This window comes from Octopus bimaculoides, chromosome 20 (genome assembly GCF_046866305.1).
Source record: "Octopus bimaculoides isolate indiv1 chromosome 20, ASM4686630v1, whole genome shotgun sequence".
Classification (NCBI taxonomy): domain Eukaryota; kingdom Metazoa; phylum Mollusca; class Cephalopoda; order Octopoda; family Octopodidae; genus Octopus; species Octopus bimaculoides.
Window position 1 is genome coordinate 25,023,651 of NC_142947.1, and position 18,962 is coordinate 25,042,612.

The 18,962-nt window shown below is 35.0% G+C and overlaps 2 protein-coding genes across 2 annotated transcripts; both read right to left on the reverse strand.

Annotated features, from left to right (window-relative positions):
* Nucleotides 1–10,556: 10,556 nt before the first annotated feature.
* Nucleotides 10,557–12,212, reverse strand: LOC149131632 (uncharacterized). Its single transcript, XM_089338238.1, has 2 exons — nucleotides 11,020–12,212; nucleotides 10,557–10,688 (listed from the first exon to the last, which is right to left on the reverse strand). The coding sequence occupies exons 1-2, from the start codon at nucleotides 11,814–11,816 to the stop codon at nucleotides 10,670–10,672; spliced, it is 816 nt and encodes a 271-aa protein (XP_089194364.1). The 5' UTR covers nucleotides 11,817–12,212; the 3' UTR covers nucleotides 10,557–10,669.
* Nucleotides 12,213–16,998: 4,786 nt separating this feature from the next.
* On the reverse strand, nucleotides 16,999–18,379 carry LOC149131633 (uncharacterized). The gene is made up of 2 exons (XM_089338239.1): nucleotides 17,462–18,379; nucleotides 16,999–17,130 (listed from the first exon to the last, which is right to left on the reverse strand). Exons 1-2 carry the CDS (start codon nucleotides 18,256–18,258, stop codon nucleotides 17,112–17,114), a joined length of 816 nt encoding a protein of 271 aa, XP_089194365.1. The 5' UTR covers nucleotides 18,259–18,379; the 3' UTR covers nucleotides 16,999–17,111.
* Between the last annotated feature and the right edge of the window lie 583 nt (nucleotides 18,380–18,962).

Consider the following 18,962-nt stretch of genomic DNA (forward strand, 5'->3'; position numbering starts at 1 on the left):
CTAGTCTACACAGGTCTTCTGCATTCAAAGCCCATGTCACAAAACAATGGATTATAGCCATTCATACGCGAGCATCATAAAATCTGCCTTTCACTCTGAGAATCCTCTTGTTGCCAACAGAGGTAATAGCTCTCTGAACGTCCTCCAATTCTTATTCTAGCAACAATACTTTCAGAACATCCTCTACCTTTCTAATTTGGTCACCTAGGTAACAGAAACGACAACCTCAAGACAGTCTTCTGGGCATTTGAAAGAGTCTAAATCTTGTTTGCCCTTAATGCTTATTGTTCCTGCACATGTCACATGTGAATTCAACTTTATCTGTTAATCTACCTGTGATTCCACTACACCTCTTATACATGTCCACAGCTTACACTGGGTGCAACGAATTTAATCCTAACTCTTTTTCTAAATATTGAGCAGGGCCATTTCCCAGACAGCAAGAAAATTTTATCTGCTTTCTTGCTAATACAATAAAAGCGAGGTCATCAGCATACAGTAGTTCCCACGGGCATCCTGTTTCAAATTCCTCTGTTATGGCCTGAATAATGGTGGATCCCGACTTGTATGTTAAATTCATCACTGTATTCATGGCTTGTACAACTATAATAAGCCACTCATCTACTAACTTCCTTAGAGACCACCGGATAACAGTGAGAGACTATCAAAAGCTTTCTCCAGGTCGACAAAAGCCAAGTACAATGGCTTACTTTTGGCTAAATACTTTTCCTGCAGTTGTCTCATGAGGAAGATGGCATCTGTGGTACTAACCAATTGCATCTCATCTAGTTTAATTCTATTCTTAATCAATTGAGCTATAACTCTCTCTGTAACTTTCATGACCTGGTCCAGCAATTTGATACCACTGTAGTTGTTTCTTTGTAAGGTATCACCTTTACCCTTGTAGCAGCTAACTATAATACTACTATACCAGTCCTGAATAACTATAAGAGTGACTAGGCTGTATCTTACACTGTCAGATATTTCAATTATCGTGGTGGTGATTCTGGATGGTCCAGGGGCTTTCCCTGTCTTAATATCCTTATCTATTATACTGGTGTCAACTCTGATGGATGATCTCTCAGTTAGTTCTATATTTGAAAGACTTTTTTTGTCCCATCCATTTTCCACATTTAGTAACCTTTCATAGTAAAACTTCCATGCATCTTTCTTCTCTGAGTCACTAATTGCAAGCATACCATTATCCATTTGCACACATTTCTCACACACCACATCTCTATTCTCTCTGATACACTATAGAACATTTGAAAATCTCTTACCTTCTGCCATGTAGCCCTTCCACTGTTTTTCCAGTCTTTCCAGGCCTGTCTCTGCTTTTATAGCACTGTCCACAACCACGTTCCACTACCATGTCACTCTCGGCTTAGCTGGGACTTTGCACCAGCTACAAATTTAAGGTATTTACAATAAGTAAAATAAACATATTGTTTTGATATGAGTGAAAGGTAAAGTCAACCTCAGTGGAATTTGAACTCAGAATGTGATGACAGACGAAATGCTGCTAAGTATTTTACCAGGCAAGCTAACAATTCTGACAGCTCGCCACCTTAAATATGACATAACATATACACAACTGAACTAAATTGAAAAAAAAAAAATTTCTTAGTTGTAACTATCCTGTGAATATAATGGTATTTGTTAGTTGTAAATGAAATAGTAAACAAGAGCACTCAGCGAGCGCAAACCTCTGCCAAGGCAACACCAATGTCCTCTCAATGATTAGCCAGAGATGATTTTTAAAATGAGAATATTTGAAATAAATTTAACTGCTCTCACAAACGAGAATTCTTAAAATGAATCCAACCATTCTCAAAAATTAAGTAAAAAACAGGAAAAATAATCCAGAATCCTTGTCCAGTACCAGATCAATCCCCAAATCTAATCAGTTCGTGCCAGTCATGAGGCCAAACATCCCTGAAAGTTTCATCTGAATCCATCCAGCGATTCTTGAGATATCTTGTCCATGGTCAAACAAACAAATATGACTGTAAACAATACCTCCGCCTTCACTAAGGTAAATATATTAATAATACAAATAGAAAAAAAAAAAAAATAAAAGAAGATTGATATAGAAACGTAATACTTAATGGGGTAGGCAAAATTCAGAAATTTCTGCATACTTATCCGCAGGCATATAACATGCGGGTTGGTTTTTATTTGTAAATGTATCCAAAGATTGGGTAATTGTTCAGTTTACATTTGTGAAAAAGGTAAAGGGACATAACTAAATACACCAAAGTAAGTTGTCTGATACTTTAATCACTCCTGTCACCCCTTGCCGTCTTTATCTGTTATTTACAACTAATTTCTAGCTTTGCTTTGGAGAAAATGATTATTTACTCTTATAAAACTATGTATTTTGTATCTCTCACACATGAATCTGTATTTCTGACTGGTTAATCTAGCTATCATTTCTTATTGCTTTTGGATCTTTTCTGTTTGACTGCCAGTGTCAATTTTCAGTTTGAATTGATTTCATATTCAGTGTAATAATACACTTTTATAAGCTAATTAATGATGTGAAAGTAATTTTCGCTATAAATCAACAAATAAAGAGTTATTAGCGATTAAAGTTTGAACATTTTGGTAATTTTAGCCAATTGTAAGCCACAGATACATTCATGGCTGTTTTGATAGTAAGTAGCAGAACATGAGAACTCTTTTGCCTTTTGCCATAGTAACAGTCTCTGAAAAGTCTTTTATCTACAAGGAAGCATGTATTGACAAATTTGATGCTGTGTTCTGAGTTCTGTGTGATTATGGCAGGAAGATCCAGTAACTTCGTTTCTATTATGGAAAAATTGAAAACAGAGGAGGATTCTGTGTCGTGCCTTCAAGAAAAGGGTGTAATACTCAAAAGAAAATTATGTAAAAAGAGGCATGTTATGAGTACGGAAAGATGTGGCGGGAACATGCAATGGTGATGCTCACTAATGAAATGTTTGTTTTTTTTAAAGCATATTTAAATTGTAATGGGTTTATTGCACATAACATGTTGTTCATCACATTTGCATTAAATGTATAGCGAATGCTTAAATGTTTATTTACTCATTTCTTTTTGTCACCAAGCACTGAAGTGGTTGTGAAGTGCACTAAAAAGAGCAGCCGAATAAAATTTATTGGATAAATCTTTTAAATTAAAGTTTATTCGTCAACATCTCGCTCAGAGATTTAAAACTAATTGTTTTTTTCTGAAATTACCATAAACATTTATTTACATGACAGAAAATTACTGGAGAACTTTCATCCAGTTCTTCTAAATGTTTCTGTTAAAAATTGTAATGTTTATTGCATTTGCATTAAACACTGGTGGTTGTGAGGTGTCTTAAAAATAACAGCTAAATAAGATTTATTTACATGAAAGAAAATTACCAGATTCATAACACATGTTGTTTACAAATATTGACAAAACGTGCAGCCATGCACAAAATGACAGCTTCCAAATCTTGTTTCTTGACTGGGTGAAAATGATCAAACATTAAAGGAGAGACCAAAGTGCCGCTACATTTTCATGTATAAAAAATACAAAAATGGATAACCTAAGAACATTAAATTCCTTGGAAGAAAGCAGCGAATGTATACAAAAACAAGGACGGAAAAAAAAAAAACTGGAGAAATGTTGCACAAATACAAATGCAAATAACAGGACATAACAACAGGTGTCTTTTGACCGAAACACACCTGTTGTTTTGTCCTGTTATTTGTATTTGTGTAACATTCTCTGGGTTTTTTTTTCTTCCGTCCTTGTTTTTGTATACATTTGCTGCTTTCTTCCAAGAAATCTAATGTTCTTAGCTTAGTTTTTCCTTGGGGCTGGCCAGATTGGAGCAATCTCGAATATAACCAGTCGAAATTGCAAAGACAATCTGGAACTCGACTGAGGGCAGAAAACGCCGAATGACCAGTCCTTGTTTTCTTTGTATCGTCTGTCTGGATGTTTTGTTGTCCCTTTTTTGTATCACTTAACTATCTGGATGCTTTGTGTTCTTGTCCCATTTTTGTATTTTTTATATATTAAACTTTAACCCTCTATAACATTTAAAAAATATTTTCCTGGAAAAAATGAAATGACTCCAGCAATTCAGTTTAGGCAAAAATGTATTTATTGTGACAAATTAAAAAAACTTTAGTAAACTCTAATTTTTGAAATGCTGGCAGCCAAAACGAAATGATCCCTACTTTCTTCTTTCCTTTCATAAAATAGACTTGTAGCTAAAAGTATGCCCCCAAAAGATATAAAATAAACAAGACCTGAGAAAAAACAAAAACAACTGAAACTAAAATCTAAGTTATCGATATTTTCAACAATACGTTTTGATTTTACTGAACAATTACCAAAAATTGCTACATTAAAAATATAGCGCCATACAGCTTTGGAATTCTTAAGGAAAGAACACTCAACAGGGTGTACCAGATGAGTGTTTTAACGAAGACAAAATATACAAATATAACTTTTGTATAATTAACAGATATCAAAAATGTTTTGAGTTTGTCGAGTCATATCGAAAGAATACAAAAAAAAAAATTAAAAAATAAAATAAAATAAAAAATCTCACGACAGTTTTGTAATATTCTTAACGTAAGGAAAGACTGAGCTCAAATCGCCTGGAAAATTATTTAGAATATCCCTAAAATGGTCTTTCCGCAAAACAGCAATGACATAGTGATCAGTACTTTTAAATATTTCTTCGATTGAACAGTCCTCACAGCAGATCAAACACATCAGTGGAAGGGGCTTAAAGTTTTGATTGAAGATTTCTTCAGTTAGAGCGACAACTTGTTTAAAGTAGTCTTCTTCGTGGATAGCATTAAATTCAGAATTACACATTACAAAATAGAGAACAAAATCGTATTTTACGCACTCAAACATTTCAGTAACTTCTTTGTTAAGGAACTTGGGAAAATCAGTAATTAAAACCGACTTGTAATCAATATATTTCCTACGAGTATAATTAGTAACAAAAGTTTGGAAATAATCTTCCTGAATATAACCATCAATACTAACGATATAACCATAACAATTTCCCTCTTCTTGTATTGGATATTTACACGGTTCATTTCGATGAGGCGTAGGCTGAACTGCTTCACCAGATGTCAACCGAGTTATTTCATCAGCTAACATCTGGTTATTTGTTAATAGTAATATTTCATAAAATTTGTCTAAGTTAGACGGTAGTTTCCGAGTAAGAATGTCCAACAATTTACGAATCTGGTTGCTTTGATTTGGACAAGACGACACGGAAGTAACATCAGCAAGTGTAAAAATGCGTTCTGAAAGTAAATAGTCCAGAATTTCTTCTACCTGAGTAAGGAATTTCACAAAGTTTGGTCGAAGTTTTACTAAGATATCCATTTAAAAATATGTCCAATTATAAAACACTATCAAGAGCACGGAAGTTTGGTAAGAAATTTCGAAAACCTTAGCGTGATAATGAAAACGGTGTAAAACCAAAATAAAGCATATTGTTTAAAACGCCCAGCTCTCTATGGAGAAATAATTCAAGTATTTTTATTTTTGGAATATTTGAAAATTGACTTGTTCTGTCCACTTTCAATTCTAAAGAGACTTCAAATGAATGACCACGGTGACTAAAATAAAATAAATTTTGAAAAATGGAGAAATATCAGCGAAAATTAGTTATTATTTAATTAACTGTTTGTGTTTCAGAAGAATAATAACTCGATACAAAATAATTAGCATGTAAGAAGAATAAGAAAATGAAGAAACAAGGAAATAAAGAAAGGGCATCATGTTAGAACCGTCTTCCTGCCTCCTATTCAAAACGTTATTGGCAATTTTTTATAAGGGACACAACTCTGTATCCGAAAGTTTATATTATCTACCTTGCAAACTCCTATTTAATGTTATTAGACATGTTCTTCCGTCAGAATGCACCCCTATTTTATAAGTATTTTGGTGGAGGTAAAGAACATGGATCGCACCCACCTCAGGATTTTTTTATTTACAGGAACACACTATATCGAAGGCGGAGATTCCGAATCTGCAAAAAAATCTGCATTTCAAAATTTAAATTCCGCCCCATCCCAATTTCTTAAATTGTCACTTTAAAGAAAAAAATTTTGGCGAAATACGTAGAAAAATACGGAGATTATGATTCTTTAAAAAAATTGTTTGCAAAATTTCAATTTTTCAAAAAACAAACAAACAAATACCCCTCCCCTCCACTCTGTGACAGAAAGTGAAATTTCCCCCACCCCCGTTTTTCTTTGTCAGAGGAGCAAATTTTGAAAACGTGTTTTGGGGGTTTTCAAAATCTTCAATTTTTAAGTACGTCCCAACCGGAAATCTGGCAAGCTAGAAACCTCAGCCAAACAGGATCAACTTTTTAAATACGAATTACCCAAAAAGAAAAAAAAAAAAAATTAAATATCATTTTCTTGTTTGTGTTTGTGTTTGTGTGTGTGTGTGTGTGTGTGTGTGTGTGTGCAAAAAATCTAATTTTTACATACCTGTCTTAATTCAAAAGACCCTCAACCACAACATGTTGGGTTATGTTCGTCATGAAACACTCTACCCACTGTAGCATCTTTCCACGGACTCCAGTGTTGGACAGTTTCTTCAACAGTGTTAATGATGGTCATCATTTCCTTATTTTCTTGTTGATTCTTTTTATTTTTTGAATAATCGCCCTTCTATTTCTCGGTATTCTGCACTTAGATTTGTTTACTGATCTGAATGGGGTTGAGGTGGGAAAACCTGTTTTCAAGCTGTCTGTGGACAAATTAACACTGGGAAGGTTGAGTCCCCCTTCGTTAATATGTTATCAGCATGACACTGATGGATGAAACACTTAATACTATTGAGGTATTCCTTGAAGCGTAGTAGAGGAGTTAGGGGTGGTCTATAGAGCCCAGCTGTAAAGATTGTTCAGCTTCCAAGAAATTTACGTGTATTTGTAACGTTGATCGCAAAAGAGAAACATTTATGAAAAATGTACAGATAAAAAGTTATCTCCAAGAGCTCAAGTCCGGCATCACAGGCCGATAAGGAGATACCATCCTTGAGGTGTTGAGGCCGTAGGCCATCAATTCCCGCACCTGAACAAGCAGGGAAAGATGAAATCGCCTTTCTGATGTTATCAGAGGTGAAGACCAATATCAAGTATTCTGGAGGATCGGGTCTGTTTAACTGATTATCAGGGGGTGCCGGTGAGTGCTTCTCTTTCAGACGTCTAAGAGACTCAGAGCCACATGGAGTGAGAGAGGCTAGGGAAGAGAGAAGACGGACTGCCCCTTTTATGTCGAATTCTTTGAATTTAGCATTGACTGCGCGTTTAAGGTTTTGTCAGTATGCACCGTGCTCGATGTCAAATTGAAGTGAGAAATGGTCGGGGTGGACAAAACAACTGGAACTGTCGTTTGAGTGAGGATGTAAGGGAGCCCGATTTCACATCGTGCACGTGCGGAGAGATGCGGGGGGACAGAAACAGTTTCTGCCAGTCGGACGCATTGTTGGATAAACATACGCGAGCAAAGCTATTCCGAGCTCCCTTGATCCGGTTAACGAGCTTCAATTTAGATAAATCCTGCAGGGCTGCAGTAAAGTCCTCAGTAGAGAACTGGTTGTCGGAGTGTGAAGCGTCTCTACGGAGTGCGTCGGAGCTGAAGTGGTACTGACTGCAGGTCCAATATGGAAGACTTTCGGCTTGAACCTTGGCGACGCGGACACAACTCCTGCTGTAATTTTGGTGGCACAGGTGACAATTAATTGTCTCTAAGTAACGGCTAGTGTGAGCACAGAGAGCACAGTCAGGTGGCGAGCTAGCATCGACCGACAGTTGAGGGCTAGCATTGCAACACGATCGAGGAAGTGCAACATTGGTTTCGAAGGTGGGACTAGAACGGAGGTCGGGTGGTGCGAGGGGGAGGGTTGAAAGTTGTAGGAGTGGTGGTGTTGGCAGGGTTAATTCCGTTTCCATCGGTGGGGCTGGAACGAAGGTCGGGTGGTGGGGAAAGGGTTGAAAGTTGTAGGAGTGGTGGTGTTGGCAGGGTTAATTCCGTTCGGAAACCGTGGTGGAGAGAAGTTAGCTTCTCTTAAGCGTACCGAAGTTGGTGGAGAATGATAGGTCAGAGGTTGATCTATTGTCGCAAAGTCGCTCCACCAGGCAGGTCTCTTGGTCATTCGAAGCATGCCTCCGCTACCGTGAATGGATAGGTTAAAGTGATGGCAACCCCACCAATCGGCAGTCGTCGGTGACTGGGAGATAAAGGGCAACGAATATACAAGAATGAGGCGGGCGGGGAGAAGAAAAAAGAAAAAAAGAGGGAGAGAGGAAAAGACAAGAAAGGTGACAAAAAAACTTTACTGAGCGCTATCAAAAAGGTTTAAAGAGTCACAGACATGCGACTATTTGTGACTTTGTCTCTATGAGCAGTACTGAAGTCTGTAGTAAGGCTGTTCAGAAAAGGCAAATGCTACTTGTAATTATATTCTATTCAATATTAATTAAATTAATTTATTTAAAATAAAGTCATTTTATTAAATTTGTATCGTTTTTTTTTTTCATTATTTTTTAAATTCTTGAAATATATTCATTTGTAACTTTGTCTCTGTACAGTATCGAAATTACAGTAGGTTCATTATGTCCAGAAAAGGCAAAGTTACAATGATAATCATTCATTTTTAATTTAATTTCTAAATGAGAATTAGTCAAATGAAAAAAATCAAAATTTGGTTTGAATTTTTTTGGAAATTTTAAAATTCAAAACGACAGCAAAAAATGGTAATTCTATATATTTTTAATTAAGATATTACTGCAATGCCTTTAAAGGCAGTGGACTAACCAATGAAAAATGAGGACGCATACTAACAATATTCTTAATAATTAAACCTAGAAAAGTAGAGGACAAGAAAAACTCATTAAAATTAGAGCTTAATTTTAATTTTTTTTATTACTCCATTTAGTACAAAAAATAAAATTAAAATAAAAAAGGAAAAGTGAAATTAATTGAATTTTTAAAGAAATATGAAAAAGTACCTAAGAGGTACTTTTTAATTTTAGCAGCAATATTTTTAGCTCTAATTTTAATGAGTTTTTTTTTCTTGTCCTCTACTTTTCCAGGTTTAATTGTTAACAAGTACTGTTAGTGTGCGCCCGCATTTTTCAGTGGCTACTATATATATTTTTTCATTACAACTCACTACATGGGGATAATCGAAATTTTAGCCAATTGTAAGCCACAGATACATTCATGGCTGTTTTGATAGTAAGTAGCAGAACATGAGAACTCTTTTGCCTTTTGCCATAGTAACAGTCTCTGAAAAGTCTTTTATCTACAAGGAAGCATGTATTGACAAATTTGATGCTGTGTTCTGAGTTCTGTGTGATTATGGCAGGAAGATCCAGTAACTTCGTTTCTATTATGGAAAAATTGAAAACAGAGGAGGATTCTGTGTCGTGCCTTCAAGAAAAGGGTGTAATACTCAAAAGAAAATTATGTAAAAAGAGGCATGTTATGAGTACGGAAAGATGTGGCGGGAACATGCAATGGTGATGCTCACTAATGAAATGTTTGTTTTTTTTTAAAGCATATTTAAATTGTAATGTGTTTATTGCACATAACATGTTGTTCATCACATTTGCATTAAATGTATAGCGAATGCTTAAATGTTTATTTACTCATTTCTTTTTGTCACCAAGCACTGAAGTGGTTGTGAAGTGCACTAAAAAGAGCAGCCGAATAAAATTTATTGGATAAATCTTTTAAATTAAAGTTTATTCGTCAACATCTCGCTCAGAGATTTAAAACTAATTGTTTTTTTCTGAAATTACCATAAACATTTATTTACATGAAAGAAAATTACCAGATTCATAACACATGTTGTTTACATATATTGACAAAACGTGCAGCCATGCACAAAATGACAGCTTCCAAATCTTGTTTCTTGACTGGGTGAAAATGATCAAACATTAAAGGAGAGACCAAAGTGCCGCTACATTTTCATGTATAAAAAATACAAAAATGGATAACCTAAGAACATTAAATTCCTTGGAAGAAAGCAGCGAATGTATACAAAAACAAGGACGGAAAAAAAAAAAAACTGGAGAAATGTTACACAAATACAAATGCAAATAACAGGACATAACAACAGGTGTCTTTTGACCGAAACACACCTGTTGTTTTGTCCTGTTATTTGTATTTGTGTAACATTCTCTGGTTTTTTTTTTCTTCCGTCCTTGTTTTTGTATACATTTGCTGCTTTCTTCCAAGAAATCTAATGTTCTTAGCTTAGTTTTTCCTTGGGGCTGGCCAGATTGGAGCAATCTCGAATATAACCAGTCGAAATTGCAAAGACAATCTGGAACTCGACTGAGGGCAGAAAACGCCGAATGACCAGTCCTTGTTTTCTTTGTATCGTCTGTCTGGATGTTTTGTTGTCCCTTTTTTGTATCACTTAACTATCTGGATGCTTTGCGTTCTTGTCCCATTTTTGTATTTTTTATATATTAAACTTTAACCCTCTATAACATTTAAAAAATATTTTCCTGGAAAAAATGAAATGACTCCAGCAATTCAGTTTAGGCAAAAATGTATTTATTGTGACAAATTAAAAAATTTTTGGTAAACTCTAATTTTTGAAATGCTGGCAGCCAAAACGAAATGATCCCTACTTTCTTCTTTCCTTTCATAAAACAGACTTGTAGCTAAAAGATATAAAATAAACAAGACCCTGAGAAAAAACAAAAACAACTGAAACTAAAATCTAAGTTATCGGTATTTTCAACAATACGTTTTGATTTTACTGAACAATTACCAAAAATTGCTACATTAAAAATATAGCGCCATACAGCTTTGGAATTCTTAAGGAAAGAACACTCAACAGGGTGTACCAGATGAGTGTTTTAACGAAGACAAAATATACAAATATAACTTTTGTATAATTAACAGATATCAAAAATGTTTTGAGTTTGTCGAGTCATATCGAAAGAATACAAAAAAAAAAATTAAAAAATAAAATAAAATAAAAAATCTCACGACAGTTTTGTAATATTCTTAACGTAAGGAAAGACTGAGCTCAAATCGCCTGGAAAATTATTTAGAATATCCCTAAAATGGTCTTTCCGCAAAACAGCAATGACATAGTGATCAGTACTTTTAAATATTTCTTCGATTGAACAGTCCTCACAGCAGATCAAACACATCAGTGGAAGGGGCTTAAAGTTTTGATTGAAGATTTCTTCAGTTAGAGCGACAACTTGTTTAAAGTAGTCTTCTTCGTGGATAGCATTAAATTCAGAATTACACATTACAAAATAGAGAACAAAATCGTATTTTACGCACTCAAACATTTCAGTAACTTCTTTGTTAAGGAACTTGGGAAAATCAGTAATTAAAACCGACTTGTAATCAATATATTTCCTACGAATATAATTAGTAACAAAAGTTTGGAAATAATCTTCCTGAATATAACCATCAATACTAACGATATAACCATAACAATTTCCCTCTTCTTGTATTGGATATTTACACGGTTCATTTCGATGAGGCGTAGGCTGAACTGCTTCACCAGATGTCAACCGAGTTATTTCATCAGCTAACATCTGGTTATTTGTTAATAGTAATATTTCATAAAATTTGTCTAAGTTAGACGGTAGTTTCCGAGTAAGAATGTCCAACAATTTACGAATCTGGTTGCTTTGATTTGGACAAGACGACACGGAAGTAACATCAGCAAGTGTAAAAATGCGTTCTGAAAGTAAATAGTCCAGAATTTCTTCTACCTGAGTAAGGAATTTCACAAAGTTTGGTCGAAGTTTTACTAAGATATCCATTTAAAAATATGTCCAATTATAAAACACTATCAAGAGCACGGAAGTTTGGTAAGAAATTTCGAAAACCTTAGCGTGATAATGAAAACGGTGTAAAACCAAAATAAAGCATATTGTTTAAAACGCCCAGCTCTCTATGGAGAAATAATTCAAGTATTTTTATTTTTGGAATATTTGAAAATTGACTTGTTCTGTCCACTTTCAATTCTAAAGAGACTTCAAATGAATGACCACGGTGACTAAAATAAAATAAATTTTGAAAAATGGAGAAATATCAGCGAAAATTAGTTATTATTTAATTAACTGTTTGTGTTTCAGAAGAATAATAACTCGATACAAAATAATTAGCATGTAAGAAGAATAAGAAAATGAAGAAACAAGGAAATAAAGAAAGGGCATCATGTTAGAACCTTCTTCCTGCCTCCTATTCAAAACGTTATTGGCAATTTGTTATAAGGGACACAACTCTGTATCCGAAAGTTTATATTATCTACCTTGCAAACTCCTATTTAATGTTATTAGACATGTTCTTCCGTCAGAATGCACCCCTATTTTATAAGTATTTTGGTGGAGGTAAAGAACATGGATCGCACCCACCTCAGGATTTTTTTATTTACAGGAACACACTATATCGAAGGCGGAGATTCCGAATCTGCAAAATAATCTGCATTTCAAAATTTAAATTCCGCCCCATCCCAATTTCTTAAATTGTCACTTTAAAGAAAAAAATTTTGGCGAAATACGTAGAAAAATACGGAGATTATGATTCTTTAAAAAAATTGTTTGCAAAATTTCAATTTTTCAAAAAACAAACAAACAAATACCCCTCCCCTCCACTCTGTGACAGAAAGTGAAATTTCCCCCACCCCCGTTTTTCTTTGTCAGAGGAGCAAATTTTGAAAACGTGTTTTGGGGGTTTTCAAAATCTTCAATTTTTAAGTACGTCCCAACCGGAAATCTGGCAAGCTAGAAACCTCAGCCAAACAGGATCAACTTTTTAAATACGAATTACCCAAAAAGAAAAAAAAAAAAAATTAAATATCATTTTCTTGTTTGTGTTTGTGTGTGTGTGTGTGTGTGTGTGTGTGTGTGTGTGTGCAAAAAATCTAATTTTTACATACCTGTCTTAATTCAAAAGACCCTCAACCACAACATGTTGGGTTATGTTCGTCATGAAACACTCTACCCACTGTAGCATCTTTCCACGGACTCCAGTGTTGGACAGTTTCTTCAACAGTGTTAATGATGGTCATCATGCCTTATTTTCTTGTTGATTCTTTTTATTTTTTGAATAATCGCCCTTCTATTTCTCGGTATTCTGCACTTAGATTTGTTTACTGATCTGAATGGGGTTGAGGTGGGAAAACCTGTTTTCAAGCTGTCTGTGGACAAATTAACACTGGGAAGGTTGAGTCCCCCTTCGTTAATATGTTATCAGCATGACACTGATGGATGAAACACTTAATACTATTGAGGTATTCCTTGAAGCGTAGTAGAGGAGTTAGGGGTGGTCTATAGAGCCCAGCTGTAAAGATTGTTCAGCTTCCAAGAAATTTACGTGTATTTGTAACGTTGATCGCAAAAGAGAAACATTTATGAAAAATGTACAGATAAAAAGTTATCTCCAAGAGCTCAAGTCCGGCATCACAGGCCGATAAGGAGATACCATCCTTGAGGTGTTGAGGCCGTAGGCCATCAATTCCCGCACCTGAACAAGCAGGGAAAGATGAAATCGCCTTTCTGATGTTATCAGAGGTGAAGACCAATATCAAGTATTCTGGAGGATCGGGTCTGTTTAACTGATTATCAGGGGGTGCCGGTGAGTGCTTCTCTTTCAGACGTCTAAGAGACTCAGAGCCACATGGAGTGAGAGAGGCTAGGGAAGAGAGAAGACGGACTGCCCCTTTTATGTCGAATTCTTTGAATTTAGCATTGACTGCGCGTTTAAGGTTTTGTCAGTATGCACCGTGCTCGATGTCAAATTGAAGTGAGAAATGGTCGGGGTGGACAAAACAACTGGAACTGTCGTTTGAGTGAGGATGTAAGGGAGCCCGATTTCACATCGTGCACGTGCGGAGAGATGCGGGGGGACAGAAACAGTTTCTGCCAGTCGGACGCATTGTTGGATAAACATACGCGAGCAAAGCTATTCCGAGCTCCCTTGATCCGGTTAACGAGCTTCAATTTAGATAAATCCTGCAGGGCTGCAGTAAAGTCCTCAGTAGAGAACTGGTTGTCGGAGTGTGAAGCGTCTCTACGGAGTGCGTCGGAGCTGAAGTGGTACTGACTGCAGGTCCAATATGGAAGACTTTCGGCTTGAACCTTGGCGACGCGGACACAACTCCTGCTGTAATTTTGGTGGCACAGGTGACAATTAATTGTCTCTAAGTAACGGCTAGTGTGAGCACAGAGAGCACAGTCAGGTGGCGAGCTAGCATCGACCGACAGTTGAGGGCTAGCATTGCAACACGATCGAGGAAGTGCAACATTGGTTTCGAAGGTGGGACTAGAACGGAGGTCGGGTGGTGCGAGGGGGAGGGTTGAAAGTTGTAGGAGTGGTGGTGTTGGCAGGGTTAATTCCGTTTCCATCGGTGGGGCTGGAACGAAGGTCGGGTGGTGGGGAAAGGGTTGAAAGTTGTAGGAGTGGTGGTGTTGGCAGGGTTAATTCCGTTCGGAAACCGTGGTGGAGAGAAGTTAGCTTCTCTTAAGCGTACCGAAGTTGGTGGAGAATGATAGGTCAGAGGTTGATCTATTGTCGCAAAGTCGCTCCACCAGGCAGGTCTCTTGGTCATTCGAAGCATGCCTCCGCTACCGTGAATGGATAGGTTAAAGTGATGGCAACCCCACCAATCGGCAGTCGTCGGTGACTGGGAGATAAAGGGCAACGAATATACAAGAATGAGGCGGGCGGGGAGAAGAAAAAAGAAAAAAAGAGGGAGAGAGGAAAAGACAAGAAAGGTGACAAAAAAACTTTACTGAGCGCTATCAAAAAGGTTTAAAGAGTCACAGACATGCGACTATTTGTGACTTTGTCTCTATGAGCAGTACTGAAGTCTGTAGTAAGGCTGTTCAGAAAAGGCAAATGCTACTTGTAATTATATTCTATTCAATATTAATTTAATTAATTTATTTAAAATAAAGTCATTTTATTAAATTTGTATCGTTTTTTTTTTTCATTATTTTTTAAATTCTTGAAATATATTCATTTGTAACTTTGTCTCTGTACAGTATCGAAATTACAGTAGGTACATTATGTCCAGAAAAGGCAAAGTTACAATGATAATCATTCATTTTTAATTTAATTTCTAAATGAGAATTAGTCAAATGAAAAAAATCAAAATTTGGTTTGAATTTTCTTGGAAATTTTAAAATTCAAAATGACAGCAAAAAATGGTAATTCTATATATTTTTAATTAAGATATTACTGCAATGCCTTTAAAGGCAGTGGACTAACCAATGAAAAATGAGGACGCATACTAACAATATTCTTAATAATTAAACCTAGAAAAGTAGAGGACAAGAAAAACTCATTAAAATTAGAGCTTAATTTTAATTTTTTTTATTACTCCATTTAGTACAAAAAATAAAATTAAAATAAAAAAGGAAAAGTGAAATTAATTGAATTTTTAAAGAAATATGAAAAAGTACCTAAGAGGTACTTTTTAATTTTAGCAGCAATATTTTTAGCTCTAATTTTAATGAGTTTTTTTTTCTTGTCCTCTACTTTTCCAGGTTTAATTGTTAACAAGTACTGTTAGTGTGCGCCCGCATTTTTCAGTGGCTACTATATATATTTTTTCATTACAACTCACTACATGGGGATAATCGAAATTTTAGCCAATTGTAAGCCACAGATACATTCATGGCTGTTTTGATAGTAAGTAGCAGAACATGAGAACTCTTTTGCCTTTTGCCATAGTAACAGTCTCTGAAAAGTCTTTTATCTACAAGGAAGCATGTATTGACAAATTTGATGCTGTGTTCTGAGTTCTGTGTGATTATGGCAGGAAGATCCAGTAACTTCGTTTCTATTATGGAAAAATTGAAAACAGAGGAGGATTCTGTGTCGTGCCTTCAAGAAAAGGGTGTAATACTCAAAAGAAAATTATGTAAAAAGAGGCATGTTATGAGTACGGAAAGATGTGGCGGGAACATGCAATGGTGATGCTCACTAATGAAATGTTTGTTTTTTTTTAAAGCATATTTAAATTGTAATGTGTTTATTGCACATAACATGTTGTTCATCACATTTGCATTAAATGTATAGCGAATGCTTAAATGTTTATTTACTCATTTCTTTTTGTCACCAAGCACTGAAGTGGTTGTGAAGTGCACTAAAAAGAGCAGCCGAATAAAATTTATTGGATAAATCTTTTAAATTAAAGTTTATTCGTCAACATCTCGCTCAGAGATTTAAAACTAATTGTTTTTTTCTGAAATTACCATAAACATTTATTTACATGAAAGAAAATTACCAGATTCATAACACATGTTGTTTACATATATTGACAAAACGTGCAGCCATGCACAAAATGACAGCTTCCAAATCTTGTTTCTTGACTGGGTGAAAATGATCAAACATTAAAGGAGAGACCAAAGTGCCGCTACATTTTCATGTATAAAAAATACAAAAATGGATAACCTAAGAACATTAAATTCCTTGGAAGAAAGCAGCGAATGTATACAAAAACAAGGACGGAAAAAAAAAAAAAACTGGAGAAATGTTACACAAATACAAATGCAAATAACAGGACATAACAACAGGTGTCTTTTGACCGAAACACACCTGTTGTTTTGTCCTGTTATTTGTATTTGTGTAACATTCTCTGGTTTTTTTTTTCTTCCGTCCTTGTTTTTGTATACATTTGCTGCTTTCTTCCAAGAAATCTAATGTTCTTAGCTTAGTTTTTCCTTGGGGCTGGCCAGATTGGAGCAATCTCGAATATAACCAGTCGAAATTGCAAAGACAATCTGGAACTCGACTGAGGGCAGAAAACGCCGAATGACCAGTCCTTGTTTTCTTTGTATCGTCTGTCTGGATGTTTTGTTGTCCCTTTTTTGTATCACTTAACTATCTGGATGCTTTGCGTTCTTGTCCCATTTTTGTATTTTTTATATATTAAACTTTAACCCTCTATAACATTTAAAAAATATTTTCCTGGAAAAAATGAAATGACTCCAGCAATTCAGTTTAGGCAAAAATGTATTTATTGTGACAAATTAAAAAATTTTTGGTAAACTCTAATTTTTGAAATGCTGGCAGCCAAAACGAAATGATCCCTACTTTCTTCTTTCCTTTCATAAAACAGACTTGTAGCTAAAAGATATAAAATAAACAAGACCTGAGAAAAAACAAAAACAACTGAAACTAAAATCTAAGTTATCGGTATTTTCAACAATACGTTTTGATTTTACTGAACAATTACCAAAAATTGCTACATTAAAAATATAGCGCCATACAGCTTTGGAATTCTTAAGGAAAGAACACTCAACAGGGTGTACCAGATGAGTGTTTTAACGAAGACAAAATATACAAATATAACTTTTGTATAATTAACAGATATCAAAAATGTTTTGAGTTTGTCGAGTCATATCGAAAGAATACAAAAATAAAAAAATAAAAAATAAAATAAAATAAAAAATCTCACGACAGTTTTGTAATATTCTTAACGTAAGGAAAGACTGAGCTCAAATCGCCTGGAAAATTATTTAGAATATCCCTAAAATGGTCTTTCCGCAAAACAGCAATGACATAGTGATCAGTACTTTTAAATATTTCTTCGATTGAACAGTCCTCACAGCAGATCAAACACATCAGTGGAAGGGGCTTAAAGTTTTGATTGAAGATTTCTTCAGTTAGAGCGACAACTTGTTTAAAGTAGTCTTCTTCGTGGATAGCATTAAATTCAGAATTACACATTACAAAATAGAGAACAAAATCGTATTTTACGCACTCAAACATTTCAGTAACTTCTTTGTTAAGGAACTTGGGAAAATCAGTAATTAAAACCGACTTGTAATCAATATATTTCCTACGAATATAATTAGTAACAAAAGTTTGGAAATAATCTTCCTGAATATAACCATCAATACTAACGATATAACCATAACAATTTCCCTCTTCTTGTATTGGATATTTACACGGTTCATTTCGATGAGGCGTAGGCTGAACTGCTTCACCAGATGTCAACCGAGTTATTTCATCAGCTAACATCTGGTTATTTGTTAATAGTAATATTTCATAAAATTTGTCTAAGTTAGACGGTAGTTTCCGAGTAAGAATGTCCAACAATTTAAGAATCTGGTTGCTTTGATTTGGACAAGACGACACGGAAGTAACATCAGCAAGTGTAAAAATGCGTTCTGAAAGTAAATAGTCCAGAATTTCTTCTACCTGAGTAAGGAATTTCACAAAGTTTGGTCGAAGTTTTACTAAGATATCCATTTAAAAATATGTCCAATTATAAAACACTATCAAGAGCACGGAAGTTTGGTAAGAAATTTCGAAAACCTTAGCGTGATAATGAAAACGGTGTAAAACCAAAATAAAGCATATTGTTTAAAACGCCCAGCTCTCTATGGAGAAATAATTCAAGTATTTTTATTTTTGGAATATTTGAAAATTGACTTGTTCTGTCCACTTTCAATTCTAAAGAGACTTCAAATGAATGACCACGGTGACTAAAATAAAATAAATTTTGAAAAATGGAGAAATATCAGCGAAAATTAGTTATTATTTAATTAACTGTTTGTGTTTCAGAAGAATAATAACTCGATACAAAATAATTAGCATGTAAGAAGAATAAGAAAATGAAGAAACAAGGAAATAAAGAAAGGGCATCATGTTAGAACCTTCTTCCTGCCTCCCATTCAAAACGTTATTGGCAATTTTTTATAAGGGACACAACTCTGTATCCGAAAGTTTATATTATCTACCTTGCAAACTCCTATTTAATGTTATTAGACATGTTCTTCCGTCAGAATGCACCCCTATTTTATAAGTATTTTGGTGGAGGTAAAGAACATGGATCGCACCCACCTCAGGATCTTTTTTTTTACAGGAACACACTATATCGAAGGCGGAGATTCCGAATCTGCAAAAAAATCTGCATTTCAAAATTTAAATTCCGCCCCATCCCAATTTCTTAA